General features: G+C 39.4%; 1 protein-coding gene across 1 annotated transcript in view; it reads left to right on the plus strand.

Annotated features, from left to right (window-relative positions):
- VWF (von Willebrand factor) overlaps positions 1-20,819 on the plus strand; it is a 147,120-nt gene that overhangs the window by 74,075 nt on the left and 52,226 nt on the right. Inside the window, exons 28-33 of the mRNA XM_082479000.1 lie at positions 967-2,306; positions 3,039-3,158; positions 4,954-5,097; positions 14,006-14,149; positions 15,113-15,277; positions 17,565-17,608. Coding sequence (XP_082335126.1) covers positions 967-2,306; positions 3,039-3,158; positions 4,954-5,097; positions 14,006-14,149; positions 15,113-15,277; positions 17,565-17,608 — 1,957 coding nt within the window. The remainder of the gene's footprint in view (positions 1-966; positions 2,307-3,038; positions 3,159-4,953; positions 5,098-14,005; positions 14,150-15,112; positions 15,278-17,564; positions 17,609-20,819) is intronic.

Consider the following 20,819-nt stretch of genomic DNA (forward strand, 5'->3'; position numbering starts at 1 on the left):
TAAGACAAGGAAATATATTGACTGAGTTTGTACCACCCTATGCATACGTACAGTTGTGTTCTTTGCTCCGATAAATGAAGTAAAGAGAATCATACAACCAGCAATTAGAAGGGCAGAAGTGTAAAGCCTGTAAAAGGCAGAGATGGGGGGAAAAAGAAAAATGGGACCTGAGATGCAAAGGGGAACAGAAAAATGTACTAATGGAGATGAGTAGAAATGGTGAGGGAAGACATAGGACTAAAAAGAAATAACAGCTATAGATGAAATACATCATTTAATATGAGAAAAGGGACTGAAAAGGACAACATGGAAAATAAGAGGAAGATAAGAAAGACATAAAAATAAATAGAAGACAAAGATGTGCCAAAGCTGTATTCAAAACAAAATGAAGTCAGGAAAAAGGAAAGTATTGCACTTCAGTGGTAGAAAAAAGGATGTTCATTACTTTCTCTAAGGTTAAAATCTAGGTAAACCTAACCTCCTCACAGTCTGCTAAGTCATATCAAACCTAAAAGCATTTTACCTAGTCTAGGATTTTACTTTGTGTTAGCTGCCCCTGTTTGCCCCATGTTTTTCTTCCTTGTGATGCAAACCAGATTTGCAAGTTCAGTGGCTTGTAGGTAACGGTATTGCTGAAGCTCAGTGGGTTTCTAGACAGTTTCCAGACACAGATTTTACGCGTTCTGCCAAAGACTCTTGCAAGAAGTTTCCTCTGACAAACACATCATGGTTTGTCACATGTGTCCTGGATCTAAATAAACATGCATGAACATACAGGATTTAGCTGTACAATACCTTGTGGGGAGTTGTGGGGAAATGGGGTGGGGAAAAAATAATTCACATTGGGGTTTTATTGTGTTTTTGAGATATTTAACTGTTTCTTTATGGACATTTTTTTTATTATATGTGGGTGATGTGTTATTATAAGCATTGATTTTTTACAGTTATATTCGGTGATTTTTGTAGTCTGTGTGAAGGGAAGAACTTAACGTGTGTAGCCTGTGAACCAGTGGAAGACACCCCAACACCGACAACACCTGCTCCAGAGGAGGACATTGAACTACCACCCAGTGAATACTCATGCAGCAAGATGATGGACTTGGCCTTCCTAATGGATGGCTCCAATAAACTCTCAGAGGAGGACTTCGAACAGTTGAAGTCTTTCATCACTGGCATGATGAAGAAACTCCACATCTCTCAAAAGAAAATCCGAGTGTCAATTCTAGTGTATAGGGCCGGCCCCACAATCTATCTTGGCCTTAAAGATATCAAAACGCAGTCCCAAATGAGAAAAATTGTCCAAAGCATAAAATACACAGGTGATGAAGTAGCGTCCGCCGCTGAAGTTCTTAAATACACTGTGTTTCACGTGTTTGGAAAAGCAGAAAGGACCAATGCTGCCAGAATTGCAGTGCTATTTATAGCAAGCAAGTCTCCAGGAAAACTCCGCAGCATCCTCACAGCTTTGAAGAATAAAAAAATTGCAGTAATACCTGTGGGGATTGGACCATATGTTAATGTGGAGCAAATCAGGTTCATTGAAAAGCAGTCACCAGATAATAGAGCCTTCCTAATGAACAATGTGTTAGAGCTAATGGATAATAGGGATCTCCTCATTGATCATCTATGTGATCTTGGACCTGAAGAAAGTTTTGTGTTACAAGCTATGTCCAGTCCAACAACATCCAGTGTCTTATTTCCCTCTTTGGGACTCACAGTACCACCACTCTTTTCAGAAAAGCCCACTCGCAAAAAGCTGGACATTGCTTTTATTGTGGAAGGATCTGACAATGTAGGGGAAGAAAATTTCAATATCGTCAAGAATTTCCTTGAGAGAGTGATCACAGGAATGAATGTGGGACAGGACGATATTCACGTTACAGTCATGCAGTATTCAGAGACTGTCACTCTGGAATATGCCTTTAGGGAAATACAGTCAAAGGAAAGTATTATTGAGAAAGTGAGGAGCATACCTTACCAAGGAGGGAAAGCTACCAACACTGGGAATGCCCTCGATTATATTTCCAAACACACATTTACACAAGTGAATGGGGGCAGGCAAGATGTTCCTCACTTGGTGTATATGGTGTCATCCAATCCTTCCACTGATGTTATCACGCGACCTCCAAGTAGCATAAATGTTATTCCCATAGGCATAACCCCCAATGCAAATATCCAAGAGCTCAGAAAGATCAGTCAGCCTAATAACCCAATTATCTTGCATAGTTATAGTGCACTTATTGAAGAAGCACCTGAATTAGTGCTGCAGTCGTGCTGCTCTCGTAAACTTTGGACAGAAATTCCAGGTAAAGTTGGATATATTTTCTGTGTAATTCCCTCTTTCCTCTGTCCTGTGTCCTCCATTTCCCCCCCACATCACTGAAATTTGAAGGATTCCTGTACCTCCTTTGGTATCTTGTCCAAGTGACAAGGAAGGACCATTTATCTTCACTGGAGGCTGAGGATGCTGCCCCAGTTCAGCAGTACAAAGCACAGACCTGCAGCCAGCCTTCTGTAGGTTTAGAAGTCCTTGGCTCCGTTTGTCAGGAAAGTACATTATCTTTCAGATAGGTTTTCTCATCTGCCTACCTCAAGCGAGTTAAAATTATACTTCCTCTTTCCTGAGGAGACTTCATTGTTTTTGTTGGGTTTTGTTGTTGTGTTTTTTTTTTTTTTTTGGGGGGGGGGGGGATGTATATTTTGTGTTTTTTTTGTTTGTTTCTTTTTTTTGGGGGGGGGAGGGGGGTGATGGTGGTGGTTTGGTTTGGATTTTTTTGTTTGCTGTTGGGTTTTTTTAGTCCCCTGAGAGTAAAATAATATTAGAAGAAAAGAAGGAATTGAAATACCTGTGTATTCCACTGAAGGTTTTCATTAAAGGGGTATCACTTGTTGTTTCAACTGGTCATTATTTTGCTTTGTTTTCCCAAAATGCAGGTATCTCCGCCCTTTATACTCCTACCGATAGATTAGCAGGTGCTACTTCTGGTTATCATGTATAAATAATCTTTTCTTTTTCTTTTTTTTTTGGCCCTTCTCAGAGTTGTGCAACAAACCAATGGATGTCATGTTTCTTCTGGATGGAAGCTCCAATATTGGAGCATCAGAGTTTGAGGAAATGAAAAACTTTGTACGGGCTTTTATTGAAAGTGCTGAGATCAGTATGTATCTGTCTTTTAACTCAAACACATGAAGACATTTTGTATTCTTTTTCTTACATAGGACAAACCAGCTTCTCAGTATAAGTTTTTTAAATTTTTATTTTTAAATAACTCATTCTGATCCCTCCAAAAAAAGTAAGTTTATATTGGGGAAATTGGGCTAGTAAAGCTTTTGGTTCAGATGCAGTTCAGTTTCCTTCCAAACCAAGCTGTTCTGGTTCATGTGAATAAAGGTTTCACAACCAATTCAGGGAATCGTGTGATGAGGAATAGCTCAGACAGCAGCTCTGATGAGTGCTTCCCTTCATACTGTACTGGACATAAGAAGTGTGCATGTGCCAAATAGCCAAAGAGGTCCCTGTCACAGGATGGAGATTTAGCTGAACTGTTACTCTGTGGCAGAAAAGTGAAAACACGTCTGGTTTTGGTTTGGTTCTAGATTTGATTCAACAGACTTGAAAATAATAGTTCAAGTTCGGTCGTGGTTCAAGTAACAGTGGATAATTCAGATGGGGTTTGGTTCAAGTTTGGTCTGACTGCAAGGTTTTGGTCTTTGGAACAGGCATTTCTGGTTCTGACCAGCCCTTTTTGGCTAACCTAGGGTGCTGGAGCTGACTTTTTATTTCCTGACCCATGTTGGATGATACACAATTTTTGGGAGTGCTAGACCCACTGAGATTGCAGAGTATGTACACCTCTAGTTAGGTCATTCAGCACAGGTATTATAAGTGCACCTACCCTGGCAGAAAGCCATATATCCTGCACATACATGACAGGATCGTGTGGCACGTAGTAAGTTAGGACATCGTGTGATTGCACCAAGTCCATCCGCATGGGAGGGGCTGCACAGGATCCTGTGTCTTCCCAGTAGCGTTTCTCTTAACCAACCTGGATTTTTTGATCAGAATCATACTTTTTCAGTTCAGCATTAAACTGTTTCTGCGGAGCAACTGCTGTTGCTGCTGGTGTTTGCCACTAGGTGCTGGCATATTTGTATTATACCTGTGCTTCCAAAAAGGTGATTACCAGCATTTGTACTAATTAGAGAGCTCATGGGGGAAAAGTATAGCATTTCTGTATGTCTAGAATAAGTCAGATTACAGCTCAGATTACTCAGAGGTACAGTTGATCATTATAAACAATGTATTGCCCAGTTCAATCCTGCAGGTCTGATATTTGTTAACTATCTATATCAACCCTCTGTTAATAGTTTTATTCATACTTCTTACATAATGTATAAGCAGAACCAGGATGTCAGGGAACAGCAGAACTTGGAATTTCTCTTCATTCCCTTTTGCCGGTCATGCTCCTTGGGTGCACTATGTCCCATGCTGCAGCCTGATGCACGTCACTCAAGTGAGCTATGACAGAGGGAAATCTGCATGAACTGTAGTCATCTGGGGAGCTTCGCCCGTCAGAAATACGGGGCATCAAAATACTGCTCTTGCAAAACAATGTGCACATAAAAAAAAGACAACTTTAAAATGGAAAAGGAATAATATTTGGTGATCAATAAAGTGAAATTCTCCAATCATGGTCACACTGATCTGAGGTAAAATACTGCATGCTGATTCCTGACAGAAAAGCAACTGTTTCAGCAGTACTTGCATATTTTTTTCACCTGGGAATAGTTCAGTTTTGATCTTTTGATTGAAAATACAGCTTTCACACTCTGATGGAAAATTGCTGTCTAGTTGTGCTTAATGTAAAACACAACCACAATGTATGCTTTAGATTTATTTTAAGAAATTTGTGTGCACTGTTTAAAATGTTTCTTTTCTGCTTTCTGCTTCAGGCAATACTTCAATTCATGTGTCAGTTCTCCAGTATGCCAGGGAAAATAATCTAGAAATTTCATGGAACATGCCTCAAGAGACTGAAAAGCTTGTAGAGATGGTGCACTCAATTCAACAAAGGGAGCAAGGTCCTACCAGACTAGGTGAGTGATTATGTGGATATTGATATTTAAAAAAGAGGGGAAAAAAACCCTAGGAATGCTAAATATAGCCTGGTCCAAATCACCAATTTATGTCAGTTCTATTGTGGTAGTGTTCTGCAATAGCACTCTCTTTTTTTTTTAGTTCACTTATATCTTTACTATATGTACATTTCTTTGTAAAGTCTCAATTTTCTCTATTAAAATATATCCATAGGTTACTTGAATGAGGGTTTATCTTAATGTATTTTGGAAAGAAGATGACCTTTTTCTTTTTAGCCTTGAAGTAATTCTCAAGATTTGCATTCATTATCTTTCAAGCAAGCAAAACATAATTAAGAAGTAAAGACTTTGATCATGAACCTTTCAGCATCAATTAGTTGATTAGGCACTTAGCAGCAGAAATGCTTATGCTGACTTCAATAGCTGCCCTCGCCAGATGTTCATTACTCTGTGCTGAGCCAGTGTAACTGATCTGGTTGAAAAATAACCTGGCAAAACAGTAGTTATATTCTGGGTGGTTCAGTTCCCTCATCCCAGTTGCTGTGCTGGTCTCGCAAAGACCTGAGTGGCACAAGGCTGGGGATGGTGCCGGGGGGCAAGGATCACCTGAGGCAGCACCTTAGCTGAAAAGTTACTTGTGAAACATCACCTATTCCGGACAATTGCATCCTGAAAAACATGTCCACTTCAATTTTCACATGCTGAAACATAACACAGATTTCCCACTGGGTCTGTGGAAATTCAGTACACACACATGTATCAGTTGTAGGGTTCAACAAAAAAATGATTCTCCTACAGCATATCTGATCTTTCACCAGATACCCTGAGAATTTTGTTCTTCTGGCTGGAACCACATTTGCTCTGGCAGCCGCCTAGCATTAGGGTCCTATAAGAGTTGAGGAATACACAGATTTTTAGGGTCTTTGGCCTACTTAAGACTGTAAAGAGTTATTGGTACAGAAAAGTGAGAAATAAAACCTGACTTCCATAGTTCGCAGGAGGATTAACCATGATTGCTTTCTCAGCCTGGAGAAATAAAAATACCAGATGGCTGATGAGACTTCTATAGGCTCGTTGTGGGATAAATTGTTACGTACAAATAGATAAGTTTCATGAAGCCTTCCATGTAATGTGTATAGTAAGCCACACTGAATTACAGGATAAACAGAGAAAACATGACCTTTGGGAAATGAAATGGGAGAGGCAGCCACATGACATACTCGTTAGTGATTTGTTTATGTCTCATTGGAAAACGCTCAGAGACCATGATGAGGGATGTGGTATAATGAACCAAAATGGAATAGAGCAGAGGTAGTTCTTCCCAAATGAAGTAATGAAAATAAGTCACTGTGGTCCTGTCCTGCACCTTGTAATGTGTGTGAATTCGGCTGACTGTGTAGGAGACTCAGCATCCATGGGAAACGCATGGTCATTCGTGTCATTCTGTCTGCTCGGGCCTTGAAATGCAGAGGCTGCTTAAAAAGTGTGGATCACTCAGTCTGGATGTTGCAGTCCCCCAGGTAGCCTTGGAAATCGTTTCTAGGCTGTGGAGGGCTTGATCAGGATTTACCTATCAAAAATATCATTACCATCAGACCAGCACTGTTTCTTCTCGTTTGTGCTGGCTTCCCTATGGTAGAAACATGATCCTCTGCAATCTTTATTCAATCCAAGTCATCCCATCTCAGACAAAAAAGCTATATATGCAGAGAGCATCTGTAGGCCCTGTTGCCATTACTGCAAAAGTCTTACCACAGAAAGCATTTCCTTTTCTGTTTCATTTAACCATAAGGAAACTTCAGGAGAGAGATACATTTTATTAGTAAAACATAATGAAAAACTACTGAGTATTTGAGGGTGTAGGCAGAACAAAAAAGAGCAGCCTGTACCACAAAGTTTTCCCATGCTTATGCAATAAGATAACATCAGGCAGATTTTGCCTCAAGTAATCTATTGAGAAGCAGCTCTGGGCATATTCAGACATCATGAAATTGTGTACAACTTCACACAAGAAATAACTGAAAACAAAAGAAAACCAGCTGCAAACAAGAGCTGACTATATAAGCCTTCATTCAGCTAAAAGGGTAATCTATGCAAAGGAACTGAGAATCACATAAACATGCCTCTGTTCAGCATTCATGGATATTTAGGGGAGTCATAGGGAGCATATTGAACAATCCCTACAGTAAATACTGCTTAACACTTTATAAAAACATTATTTTGCTTCCTTATACCTTTACTAAAAGTAGTTCATTTAGGTTGACGTTTTCTGTGCCCACTGCCTGCCTCAGACTCAAAATTTGGAAGCATGATCTATGTGGCTCAACTATATTAAAAGCATTATTAAGGAAACAAATGTGTGTTTTCCCCCTGCCCTTTAGGAAAACAAATCTTAAATATTTTTTATTGAAACTTTCTACAGTTATTAACATATTTGAATAGCAGCATTCAGCTTGCCCTGTCAAGATTAAGAAGGTATAAATGTTTCCTTTCTAACTCCCCCTCGTGGTTTAGGAAGCAACAGTCCACCATAGCACTTTCTCTTTATTTAGATCTCTGTCCTGAGTGATGCGGTCCATGCAGAGTTTTCAAAATCTTGGCCCCTGTCACCCACCCATGGCTGTGGTTTTGCCAGTAGCTGCCCTGATCTAAGGGCTCCCATCCACTGAAAGAGGGAGGTCTTCCTCACTTGCACCCCCACTATTGTTTCTGAATTGGTGGTGTCAGCTCCTTTCTGAAGCTACCTTTAGGTGCCTACTGGTGTCTTCCCTGAGCTACTTTAATCCACTGTCCTGACAGGTTTTTTTGTTTGCTTGCTTGTTTTTTTCACTTCATTTCTTATAAGGTTTGTGAGTTGCATGTGGTCCTGGTGGAGCTGTTCATGAAGAGTTCAGCCATTCTGTTAATTGGCACGTGTTAAGGCCAGAATATCACTGTGCTAAGAATTGACACACATAGATTAAAACATCATTCTACGGCATCAGTTTGCAATAGCTAACTTGTTTCAAAATTAAATTAATCTGCTATTTTGAGTTAAAAAAAAAAAAAAACAACAAAAACAAACAATTCAATGTCAAGTCAAGACACTACATTAAGATATAAAGGCCAGCTTCGGGATTATCGTCATGAAGGGTTGTTCCTGATTACACGAGTTTGTGGTTAAATAGATGCAATCTGGACTATCCACAGTCCAGATAGTGTTGGGTTTTTCTGTACCTCTTCAAGTGCGGAGGAACCATTTCTTTTTCACTTCTTTCCCAGACAGCTTTCAGTACTTGTGGGTGATTAAGACCTCTTGCAGTACTTTTTCTTTTTTGGTTGAGATGTTGCAGAAGTGTTAGCGAAACCACTGAGGCCACTTAAGGCACTGATTCACAAGTTCCCGGCAGGAACCTCTGCCTAACTGGAATACCCCATCTGTCACAACTCCACAGACCCTCATGGGTGCTTTACGTTTTATTCCTAATTTCAGACAAAATTAAGGAGAATAATTGCAAAAGTTGCTTTCAAGCAGTTTCTGCTTTCCCTGAGGCACCCACCAAACCATTAAATGTCTGCGTGTTGGTTTATTTTCCTCCAGATTGGTTTATTCTGGGATGAATCTTGTTTTTTATTTCCTGGATGTATTTCAAATGTTTCTAGGGCACCTTGTGCTCCTTCAGTTCATTCCGTGATGTTCGTAATTGCTCCCAATCTAATATCTGTGATTCAGATTAGCATGCCTTTTGACACATTTTCCTCTTTTATCCAAATCATTAATGAAATATTTCAATAAGGCAAAATCTAGTGTAATTCCCTGTAGAACCCAGTAAACACCTCTAACCCTATTTAACAGATTCTTTTGTCCTTAAAGCTTGCCTATGTCCATCTAATCATGTTTCAGTCCTTGCAGGAACCTCTACATGAACTATTCTGAATTATTACTTTAGAATATGAGTCTGGCTTCAATGTGCATCAGGTGATTTAAAAAAAAAAAAAAAATTCAGCTAATTAGCCTTTATTGAATAGTCTTGTTCAAAGCAACCAGGAAAAGGTTCTTACAAAGCCTTTTCTGACTGTCACAAATTCAGCGTCAAATGTTCATAATCTTAGCTGAGAGGAGAAGACTGTGCAGTGATGTCTGCCATCCCTTCCCCATTTTTTCCCCTGTCTTTGTAGGGTATCTTCTGATGTTTTTGCCTTAATGATTATTCCAAACATGACTCTATAGTGCAGTCAGGAGTGTGTCAGCACTGAAAGATGGGTAGAAAGTGCTGTGCTGTGCTGGCAGCCTTTGGAACGACCAACCCACCCTCTCTAAGGTAGCCCATTAGATCAATGGGTTTTTTTGTTTGTTTTCTTTTTTTTTTATTTGTATTTTTTCCCTGGACATGCCCAGTGACTGACAATCAAGTCCTGCTAACTGAGCTGAAAGGCTGCTGGGGGCTCAGTGCTCCTGCAAGCTAGGACTTCTTGTTCAGTTATCCAGATAAATCTTTAGATGGTCAAATTTGGGAAGGGTGTGTGTGTGTGTATGCATGTGTGAAATTAATTGTGGCCGTTACGCCTGTTAGGACCAGCATAAGTGTAACATCTCAGGAGGCAGTAGGAGAAGAGGGGGCAGGAGGTCAGGGACAGAGGACCAGACATGCATCCCTTATCATATCCACTGCCTTTGGGAACAAATATTTTATTGTGTGTTACACTGCTCTCAGTTCTATTATTATACTGTATGTGATGAAGGCTTTTGGCTTTGAGACTTCCATCTTGATTTCTCATGGGTTGTATGTATAATGCCTGAAATACATGTGAGTATAGAAGTCATTCTGCTTCCAAAGCCCATTTGTTGCCTTTTTTTTTTTTTTTTTTGATAGAGCATGGTATATGTGAGAAACAGAAACCGTTTGTAACAATACATGAGACTAGCGTAATTTACTCCTCTGTTCAGTATGTGGGAATATGTTGGCTGCTACTCTGGGCTTAGGGTCACATGCACACATGGTGAAAATTCTTAAAAACGTGTAACCCTTAAAGTCCATAACCAACCTCCCATTCACTTCACTGGGGCTTATATGATACCTCTTGTCAATGCTAGCAAGTGACATTTTAGCCACTGTCAGATTTTCTTTATAGACAAAAAAAAAAGTTGTTTTGTTCTTTTATGGAGGAGGATTTAGGGTATCTTCTATTTGTTTTTTCTCTAGGGTCCGCCACTGAAATAAATAGTTGGTGGTGTGGTCCCGTACAGCTAAAGAGATTTACATCAGAAGGGCTGGCCTTGGCCCCCCTGACACCTCAGTGCTGCACACTTGCACTGCCTTTCTTCTGCGAGAAGGGGTGTGCATTGGGCCCCCAGCAAGCTGAGGGAAGGGCCCAAATGGCTGAAAACGATGCACTTTTTTTGGAATGATTATTTTTCAGACATGGCGAGTTGGCTGAGGCAGCAAGCTGGGTGACCAGGTGGGCAGCAGTGCTGACTGCAGGGGACTGGGAGGGCATGCCCAGCTGGTGGCGCATCTGGAGGAGCGGATGCTTCCTTCTGCCAGCAGTTTGCTACTGGCACTAACACAACCAGAGATGCATTTGCGATGTATGTAGATATGACAGAGCACGCTGGAGTAGAGCCAGCAGCAGCAGTGTCCCAGATGTTGGCCGCTGAAGGGGAAGTACAAGACACAAGGTGGTCTCATAAAGGCTGAAGCCTGTGTGGCTCAGACCTGGTCATTTTAAAGCTAGTTTAATTATGGCCGAGATGCTGTGCACTATTTCCAGTCTTAATATAGCCTTGTGCTTGGTGATATTTATTTCAGTATAAACATTTAAAATTTCATTTATTGGTATGAAAATGGTCGATTACTGTTACGTTGAAGTCTAGTGGTAAGAAAATGTTCAGGTTGGTTGGTTTATTAGTAGTCAATATTTTTTATTATGACCTCTGAGGAGTTTGGTCTTACCCTCCCTGGTGACATGTAGAGACAAACAGCTGAGAAGTGACAGCTTCCAGCTTGGGATGGTGACTTTCTGAATCCCTCTAGCAGGGCAAAAGTGTTCATTTGATCATGTCTTCAGACACTTGGCTCTTTTCTCTAGAGCTGGCTTCAAAATAAGGGGAAAAATCCAAAGTTTTTAGTACACTAGAACAAATTTTCCATGCGTTAAATTGAGTAATTGTTTTTTGGGGACTTTGAAACAGTCCCTGGTTCTATTACAATGGAACTTGATTTCTTTATTAGAAATTATGAAAATAATGGATTTTCCAGTTTACAGACATGTATGGAAGTTTCTGAAAATTTTCAGAATTAACGGAGAAAGAAAAATGGAGCTGGAGCAGCTGGTGACCACACCAACCACAGTAAAGTCAAGGGGTCGCTAAAGAAAGACAAACACAGAAATTCCAAGTACGTTTCACAAATGAATGAAAAATCATTTGTGATTCTTACTGTGCAAAAGTTTAACCTAAAATATTTGGAAGTTAAAACCTGAAATACTTTTTTAGTAATTATTTATAGGACAAAAGGGAAATGAGTCAATTTTCTGGCACAGTGACCATCCTGAAGCAATCTTAGGGATTGGAATATAGTCATATTAATTTTCTGTATTTTGTTTTATCCCGTAGTTATTTATAGATAACACACCATTCTGCATCTAACATCTACCTCTACAGACATACAGAGTAATTACTGGAAAGCAAAACCATTTGTAGAAATGATTGTGAGACAGCTGTATAGGACATGAGTTAATAACTGGGGTTAGTTAATTTTTCTGGTCAGTAATAGTAGTTTGTGAAATGGAATTGCCATCACCCAACTAATAATGATTTAAAATATGTTTTGTTGCAAGTAGAAAAACCTTCAAAATTTTGAGGTTTTTACTGAACAGAAACTCTGAAGTGTTTTCATTTTGTGAATAAAATATAATTCAGTATTAAAGTTGGAATGAAAATCAAATTATAAGAACAGAATGAATCTACGCAGGTGGGAGAATTAAATAAAATATAATTATTACATAGTGAGAAACATCCTGTCTTGTGCTTAAATACTGTTGGAAGCTTTCTGTTATTTTTCTCTTTTCTTTTTTCTTCCTTTCTGATCATAATTGACATTTCCAAAATGCACTTTGATTTAAGCAAATATGCATCTTCCTATTTGAAAACTATTCCTTGGAAAAAAATATGTGACCCTCTCTATACAGGAGTTTGCTAGTGGAGGCAACGGTGCACGATGGATGGAAGCTTATAGGAGGAAATGCTGGCGTGGATTGTAATTCTGTGGTAGTTCTGACAGGGCCTGGTAGCAGTTCCTGATGGGTCTCAGCTCTTCTCTTTAGGTGTGGGCATCTGTGTGGAGAGATGACACATGAAGATGAGCCTAAGGCTCTGGGGAGAAAATAGTGATAATGGGCTAATGGGGAAGAAGAGGTGTCTGGATAAGGTGGGAAGGGGATACGAGGATGTCAGTCAGGGACTGTAAGGTATATGAGACAACAGGAAAGGATGGGGAAGCAACAGTATTTGAGAAGGGAATGTCCCCTACAAACCAGTGTTGTAGCAAAGTAAGCATTTGGGCTTTTTCCAGATGCCTATTCTAGGCTAGATTCTTCCAAGGGATAAATTCTTCCTGAAATCCTAATTAAAGCTTTGTAGAATATCCAATTGCTGTAGCCACGTTATCAATAGTCAATGTCAACGTGCTGAGTGAGCTTCCTAGAGGTGGTCCATGCTTGCAGCAGCTTGGGAAAAGGATCTTTGCTTTTGCCAATGAAATGGGGTGAGTAACATGATGAAAGAAGGCATGAAGTGCAAAATGTTCAGGTGTGCTAAGCTATTTTGGTGGTGTGCTGGTGAATTAGTTATGATCTGACTTCCAGTGTTTTACAAATGTGTTTGTTATTTAAAATTATTCAGTGAATTCCTCAGGCAAATGTATTTCTGCTCCAGGGTTCTTGCAGGTTACTCAGAGGAACTAGTTTTTCAGGTATTTATTATTCACCCTTCACTATTTGCCCTGAATGTCACATCACTCACATGGTATCATTTCTGCTTCCTGACCTGATAACTTCCAAGTCCAAAGGCTTTTAAGAAAGCTCCCTATCATCATTCCCAGTATAAATATTTGTGCAAATGCATATCTAAATACAAGTAACAGCAAAGTGCTCTATTGCTGAGGTCATGATTTTGAACAAAAAATTGCCTGAGTGTTCACAGATGTTAAATGAAAGGGCAGTGGCTACTCATTTAAGCCAGTCTGTGATTTGAGCTAAGGTGGAATTTCTTCATGTGTTTTGTGGAGTTTGATGGGTTTTGGTGTCCCCCCCCCCCCCCCCTTTTTTTTTTTTTTTAAATATGAATCACTCAGAGTATGGGCTTGTCTGAGTCTAGATTTCAGAGAGGTTGCTGGTAGTAGGGAGCCAAGATATACTTTTCGCACTCGTAGAAAAAGTTGACCAAATTAGGGAAGGACGATCTCTGCGAGCTGAGCAACTTCTGTGTACAATTCAGTGGAGCGAAGTCGTAGATGGGATAGCCACTGGATGTCACTGTTGTTCTGCAATTGGGAAAGAAGTACATATTCTTCTACAAGATCTGCTTTCCTTTTCTGTAATGCAATGGTAATGCTTCCAGAAAAGGTAACTACTAAAGTGAGGAGCATAACTTTATCCTCACGGCTAAGGAAAGGTAGTAAAAGTCCCATTACTTCAGAGACTGGGAAGCCAAGGATGGTCCTCCTGTGTTGAGAGGCATTAATAGTATTGGTAGGCTCTTAATAGCTGAGACCTTTCATGTGGCAGCAATAAAGCAGACATTAAAAGTCCTTTAAGAGTAAGTATTTTACAGTACTGTATAACCTACTAATATAAAGTAAGATTTAGTTTTAAAGACTTCCATGAGTTTTCTATCATTTCTTTCATTTATCTCTTCATTTCTTCTTAGGAAAAGCCATTGATTTTGTAGTTCAGAACGCAATGTCGGAATCCCACGGAGGGAGGCCCAGCGCATCAAAAGTGGCAGTAGTGATTGTGTCGGGGAGATCAGAAGACACTGTAGAGGCTGCTGCACTTGCTGCAAGAATGAACAGTAAATCTCATTTTGTTGTCATTATTTTTAAGCGGAATTGTTGCTTTTTAAGTAATGCACTAGAACAAAGGATGAAAAATTAAGGCACTGATATGTTCCTATAAGTTCACTGATACGGACTTGCTGTGCGTAATGTTCTGGTAAGAAACAGGCCTGAACCAAACCTGCCTGATGAAGATCCCTCTGAATTGGTGGTAAACTCAGGACTGGTCTACAATTTAAGCTGAACAACTTACACAGGCTTCACAAATTAGTGGCATTTCATTTTCCCAGTTCCTGTGACTAGACAAGGATGACAGAAATGTGATCAAATGTTATAAATTCAGTACTGTTCCAGTACAGTGATGAATTTTGAAAGGTTCACTGTAATAATAATAGACAGAGGATTTGATCAGATTCTGCGCTGACCTATACAGGAATATGCTTTTGGTATCAATGTGTTCTGCATGATGTTTTTTCAAGTTTCTGTCTGTAGTCTCTGTACCTCAGTGTGCTCAGGTGTTCAACTGAGGAACAGTGACTTCCTTTGTAGGTGGTTTTGGGAGCTATTGAATAAGGCATGAACTGAATAACAACTATTAGTTTTTTAATTAAATGACTTGAAAATAATCCAATTGCCATCTAACTGAAGGAAGAAAACAACATATTGAGATTTTCTACATTTGAAAAAAAGTGAAGATGTCATCATTATGTCTGCAGCTGCGTTTTGTTGACCATGCATGATCTTATTATGCCTGGGACTGATAGAGCTCATCTTAGCTAACACTGTGATTACAGCATCACCATTTCTGCCCTTAATTGCCTTTAGCCTATGTGGAGGGAGTGATGCAAGTAAAAATTAACTGTTGGAAAAAAACTTTTCCCAATTCTTTTTTTTAACGTAGCAAATGAAAAAAATACAACAGCAAAGACCTCCTTCTCCTGTTCATTACCCACTTAAAACCCTTTCTTCTCTTTTCCCAGGGGTATCCCTGTTTCCAATTGGAGTTGGGAGTGGATATGATGAAGAGCAGCTAAGGGCTTTGACCGGGCCATCGGCTGCTAACAGGATAATGAAGCTTCAGAATTTTGAAGACTTATCCACTATGATCACACTGAATAGTGAATTTATCAAAAAAGTGTGCATGGGTAAGTCCAATATTGTTGTAGCCTCATAACTGGGGCAACCCCCTAAAACTGATATGCCAAAACCAGAACGATTTTGCTTGATTTGAGCAATCACCCCAATGCTTGTTTGTTAGTGTTTCACCGACAGTCATCACAAATGCTAAACACAGACCATCACTTAGGTGTAAAACAAAACCTGACCCCTTTCAGCATGTAGCCAACTGCTATACTAATTAATCAACTTTCAGCAAGATTTTTAAAACTACTTAAGCCTGAACTTTCAAGCCATAATCTTATCGATAATTAGGATTCATCATTAACTGAAGGACCCCAGGAAAGCTCGAGCTGTCATGAATGAAAGGGGGCATGCTTCAGAAATGGAATAAAGATGTCAAATTACATATTTTTCTGCACAGACCTAAGCATTGCTATGTGCATGTCAACACAGAATTCAGCCAAAGTGTAAGGGGAAAAAAAAGAAAAAAGAAAGAATTAACTTTTCCAGGAAAACAAATACTGGGGGAGAAAAAAAAAAATCATTTATTTGTAGTTAGCAATGCCTCCTATCTAAGAAAACTTGCTTCAACTCTGGCCAGTGTTTTAGTTCTTTTGTCTCCTTGATCTGTGTGCATATAGATATTTATTACTTATATTGTTGTTGTTATTTCTATTACAATAGCATCTACGTGTTCTCTCCGTAAACCACTGTCTCATCGTGTTAGTCATTGCACAGGTTTTACCAGCTTTACTAGGGCTTAGTTATGTCTCCATTAAAATAAGTGGACTTTTTTGCAGAGCCGAGTACCACTAAGAATGAGGAAGTTACAGAGTGTGCACAGTCCAGCTTAGAGATATCCGATCAGTCTCCACTGGGATCACTTCTGGAATTTTAAAATCTCTCCAGAGCATCAAACAGCTGCCATTTTCTAGATTTAAACAGCTGCCATTTTCTTTCTTTTCTTTTAAAATAAGCTTTTAAAGATGCATTTCCTCTCCTCACACTGTAAAGTATGTGATCTTCTTGCCCTAAATTACATTGATCCAAGATATAGGATGGGGAGCAGGAATTTGAAACCAGTAACTATTTTCTTACTGCAATCTGTGCTATAACCTATTGGTACTAGAGGTGAAAGCTTTGCATTTTTATGAAAGCTTTTCCAACAGCACAAAGCATATGCTTGAAAATTTGAATGGTAGGTATCTTATATTAGACACCTAGATCTGAAAAATTTAGCTCTCCCTTTTGCTGGTGGTAAAGCCTTTGCTACAGGGTGGGAAACTATCTTTTGTTTTTGTATGTGCGTGTTTTGTTTTGGTTTATTTAAGTTTCTTACAATCTGTAAAGTATAATTTTCCCCTCCAGACTCATACAGTTGGATTTCTTGTATGGAGGGAGTCTTACTTTATGTATGGAAATGTACCAAAAATAATACTATTAAAAAGGTTTAAAAGATTTCCTATATGCTTTCAAAATACATTACTTGTCCTGGAAAAGACAGAGCATATAGCCTATACGTGCTAGCATAGTATAATATTATGTAAAGAGTTTGCTAGTCAGAGTTTTAATTTCCTAGATACGTGCTTATCACATTCTCATACCATAGTACTTACATGAAATTACTTTCCATATTTCTTTAGGTGTGTTATGAGAGCACATCAACATAATAACTGCAATTCAGTGGGTGCCTTGTGACCATCTACCTGATTATATAAAAAAATGCCCGTCACAGTAATGCCTGATTGTAACGAAACTGAATTTGAGTATTCTTATTGCAGCTATTTTCATACTTATGCTAATTGCCGACAAATCTTATCTTGGGGTTACTTGCTGTATTTGTTAGTCTGCACTCAATAAATGTGTGTGTGCATGGGTGTGTAAATTCTCATTACCTGCTAATTACCAGAAATATTCTCAGTTCATCACAAGATTCAGCAGTAAGGCTGGACCCTGCCTCAGAGCTAAAGATCTTCTTTTAACTACCAACTGGGCAAAGCTGCATGTTAGTATGAGTGCTGTAGAATTACAGCCTGCCTATTGCTCACAGGGTATGTTGGGATCAACGTCATTGCAGAAGTCAGGTAACGCTAGCGGGAACAAAGTTTATGCATTCTTTGACTTACTCTTGTACACTTTGGACAAGTGCCTGCAGTCTTCAGGTAGGGATTCTCACATTCTAACATAACAAAAACCCCACCTTCTTGCATCCTAAGTCACGTTTTTAAGTAAGCAATCTGTATTTTGGTGACCACCACTTAAAACACTAGATAAGGGAGGGAGATGGCTAAAAGATGTCTGTTTCTCTTTCAGACCCTGTCAGAGAATGTATAGATGAGGATGGAAACAAAAAGAAAGTAAGTGTATTGCCTGGGTCATCCCTTTGGACTTCAGGATACGGAATTCATGCAGGACCATGGTTACCTTCATAGATAACCTGAAACAAAAAGTGTTGGACAATGTTCAGTATTATGAATTATTTTGGAGGAGGAAAAAGTTGGCTTTTGAACTGATGGGTAACTTTGCATGCAAAGGAGACTACCTCTAATGACACCTGATCTTGCAGTGTGTTAAATACTATTGAAGGCAGTGTAGATCCAAAACTTGTGACAGTGTGTGTCTTCCCTGGCAAAGACAAATGTATTTCCATCTCCTGGTGAAAGAACTGGCAAAGCTAGACATGGCCAAAATAGAGCTGCATGTATAGGGTGAGGCAACGTCTTTGTCCAGACCCTCTCCTGCTAAAGGTACAAGTACTTTGTCCCTATGAAAATTTTATAGGAATGTAATTACTGTGTGATAGTCATCTCTCTAGGGAAAACCATCTCTTAAGTAATGAAATCAAAGTTCTTAGTGTTTGTTTGCAGAAAAGCTTTTATTAATCCTGAGAAAATGCTCATAGATGTTAGTAAAACTGTCTGATCTCTCAAAAGTGATCCACTCTAAGAAATGAATGATGTACATGTTATAAATGGTTCAGTTCCTTCATCTCAGGTGAGTGTCAAGGTTTTTGAGTGTATATGATACTTCATGCATTTAAAAATATTAGCACAAGCTTGTAACGTGTTTTCTAGTAGGGGTCAGTTAAGAGTTCTACTGTAGGATTTATCTTGAATTTCCAGTACATTAAAAATATTGCTTTGATTTTTCCCTTGTGAAGACATGACTGTAAGGAAGGATGTGGCTGATAAAGATATGCTTATGAATTGTCTAGACATAGGGAATATGCTTATATCAAAGCTGCTTTACATGGTTGGCCTCAGCTGCCCAGAGCACAGAAAGGCTTTAGCTATGTGAGACAACAAGTATAACCTGATGGCTCTGAGGTTGACAACATAATTAAGAAAAAAACAACAAACAAAAACTAAACTTGAAAAACTTTCTTAATTTAAACCAAAAGATAATCAGATTCTTGTTGTTTATTCATTTGAATTGCATGTGTGCAGGCTTCTGGGTTCCTAGAAGTAGACACAGGTACATGTAGATAAGTGCTGGGAAGCCTCAACGTGAATTTCAGATGTGTCAGGTTTCATTTTTTTGGTGATAAACTTAAAGCACAATTTCCGTTCTGGCTAAAATGCTTTGGAAGAAAAGAGGTGAGGCTCCAGTCCATATTAAAAATGAACACCTCTTTCAAATTTAGGGGGATTTTGTGTTATCTCTTCTGTCAGTCAGAAAAAATGGGTTTTAGAAGACACTGCCAACAAGGTAGCCATTACCTTTTGGAGCAAGCTGTTGAGCATCCCATGGTGCCTACAGGACGCCATGGAAATGCTCTGCTTCTGGTGTTGAGCACCCATACTGAATTCCTCTGCTGACTCACAGTCAGTAACGTGCCATCATTGGCCTGTTACCCTCTTCCAGAATAGTCCACAAATCCACAGGGATGAAGAATCAAGTCTCTTTCCTAATTCAGAAAACACAGGCTCTTATATCGGTTCCATAATATTTCAGGCGTTACTTAGAGTTACAGCAGGAGGCTCAGTTCCCCAATGGGATGTCTGTCATGCACCTGGAGATTGTGGGAACTGATCTCTTGCAGTTTGCAAGGAAATCAGAGCTCTCAGGATCAAAAAACTCACCCTAAATCCTATTTAATATCACAAGTGATGTGACTTGTTACATTTTTTTTCGTTGTTATTACTTCTACCCTGGAAATGAGTGTTGAAGGAAGATTTGTGGCTAAGGTTAGTACTGCAAGGACAGAAGATCAAACGTGGTAGGTTAGGCCAAAAGTCCATCCATGCCCCTGTATTATGTGGCCAAAAATAGAAGTCAGGGAAGAATGTAAGTGGGCATATATGATACTTCCCTGAACTTTCCTAGCCTTGAACAATTTGTGACTCGGGGACACCCTGAGCTACAAGTGGCATCTTCTTGTGTTTCGTAGTGCTCAACAGTTTTCTCTTCCATGAATTTGTTCAGTCATTCTTTGAATCCGCGTAAGTTTTTAGTACTTGTCATATCCAGTGGCTAAATTATCATATCCAGTAACTAAATTAAAAGGTGCCAGCTGGTGAACCCAGCTGAGGTACATGGCCCTCTCTCCTGCAGATGCACATAAGAGGAAGGGTGTGCAAGGCCAGGTCCATAGGTTCAGAGCTCCCTCAGAGAGGAAGTCTGAGGCTTCCTCCGGTGTGCTGGCAGGCTCATCGGTTTCAGCAGACTTATCCTTCACAATTTAGAAACCTCTGCTTTTACTTTCCTTTCTGTCTTATTCTTACTCCTACGTTTTCATATCAGTTGGGATTTAGGCTTTCTTTGTCTTCAGAGTCCCTGTGTTTTCCTTTGCACCAGGATTCTTGGCTTTGTTTGGATCATTCAATTGATTTTTTTTTGTTTTAATGTGCTGTGATTTTCTTGTCCAGCTTTTAGATGTTTTCCAATAGATGTCCTGTTATGGAGTGAAATAAAAACAATTAAATATGTATGGAAGCTAAAGAGTCTTTTGCCAGATTTGCACATCTGTATATGTACCCTTCCAGGTGCTCCACTTTCAGTGAGTTGTAGGGGACAAAACTGTAATTAAAAAACATTCCGTTTCTTCCTATCTAAATATTTTTTCCATACTTAAAGCTCCTCATGTTACTGTTTCACAGCTTCCTCTAGGTTCACAAGCCTGAAAAGTATTAAAGCCGCTTTCTCACAGTCATGAAACATACAAAGCAGTGTGTAATTTGTAAATTAAAGCAGTAAATTAACTTGTATTTAATATGTAAATTTTTATGGCTGCAAATCTGGCAGTTCTCTTTTAGACTTGACAGCATCACGTAGCTCAGAGATGCAGAGCAGTACTTTTGCATCACTATGCCTAGTTTGCGCGCTAGTGCCAAGAATAGTCTGTGAATTATGCTGTGGTTACCTAGATATTTTGCCACTTTGCTCTTCTCTTTCATGGGAATGATGGGCAAGCTGAAAAGGAGAGGATGGGAGATAACCTAGCCCAATAGCCATCATCTTTTCGTCCCCACGTGTTTCTGCTGGTGAATATCAAGACATGTTACTCAGATCATAGAACGACTGTCTCACGTATTAGTGCTTCTGGACTAGTGCTTCTGGCCTCACCTC

The sequence above is a fragment of the Vanellus vanellus genome (genome assembly GCF_965231255.1).
Source record: "Vanellus vanellus genome assembly, chromosome: 1".
Classification (NCBI taxonomy): domain Eukaryota; kingdom Metazoa; phylum Chordata; class Aves; order Charadriiformes; family Charadriidae; genus Vanellus; species Vanellus vanellus.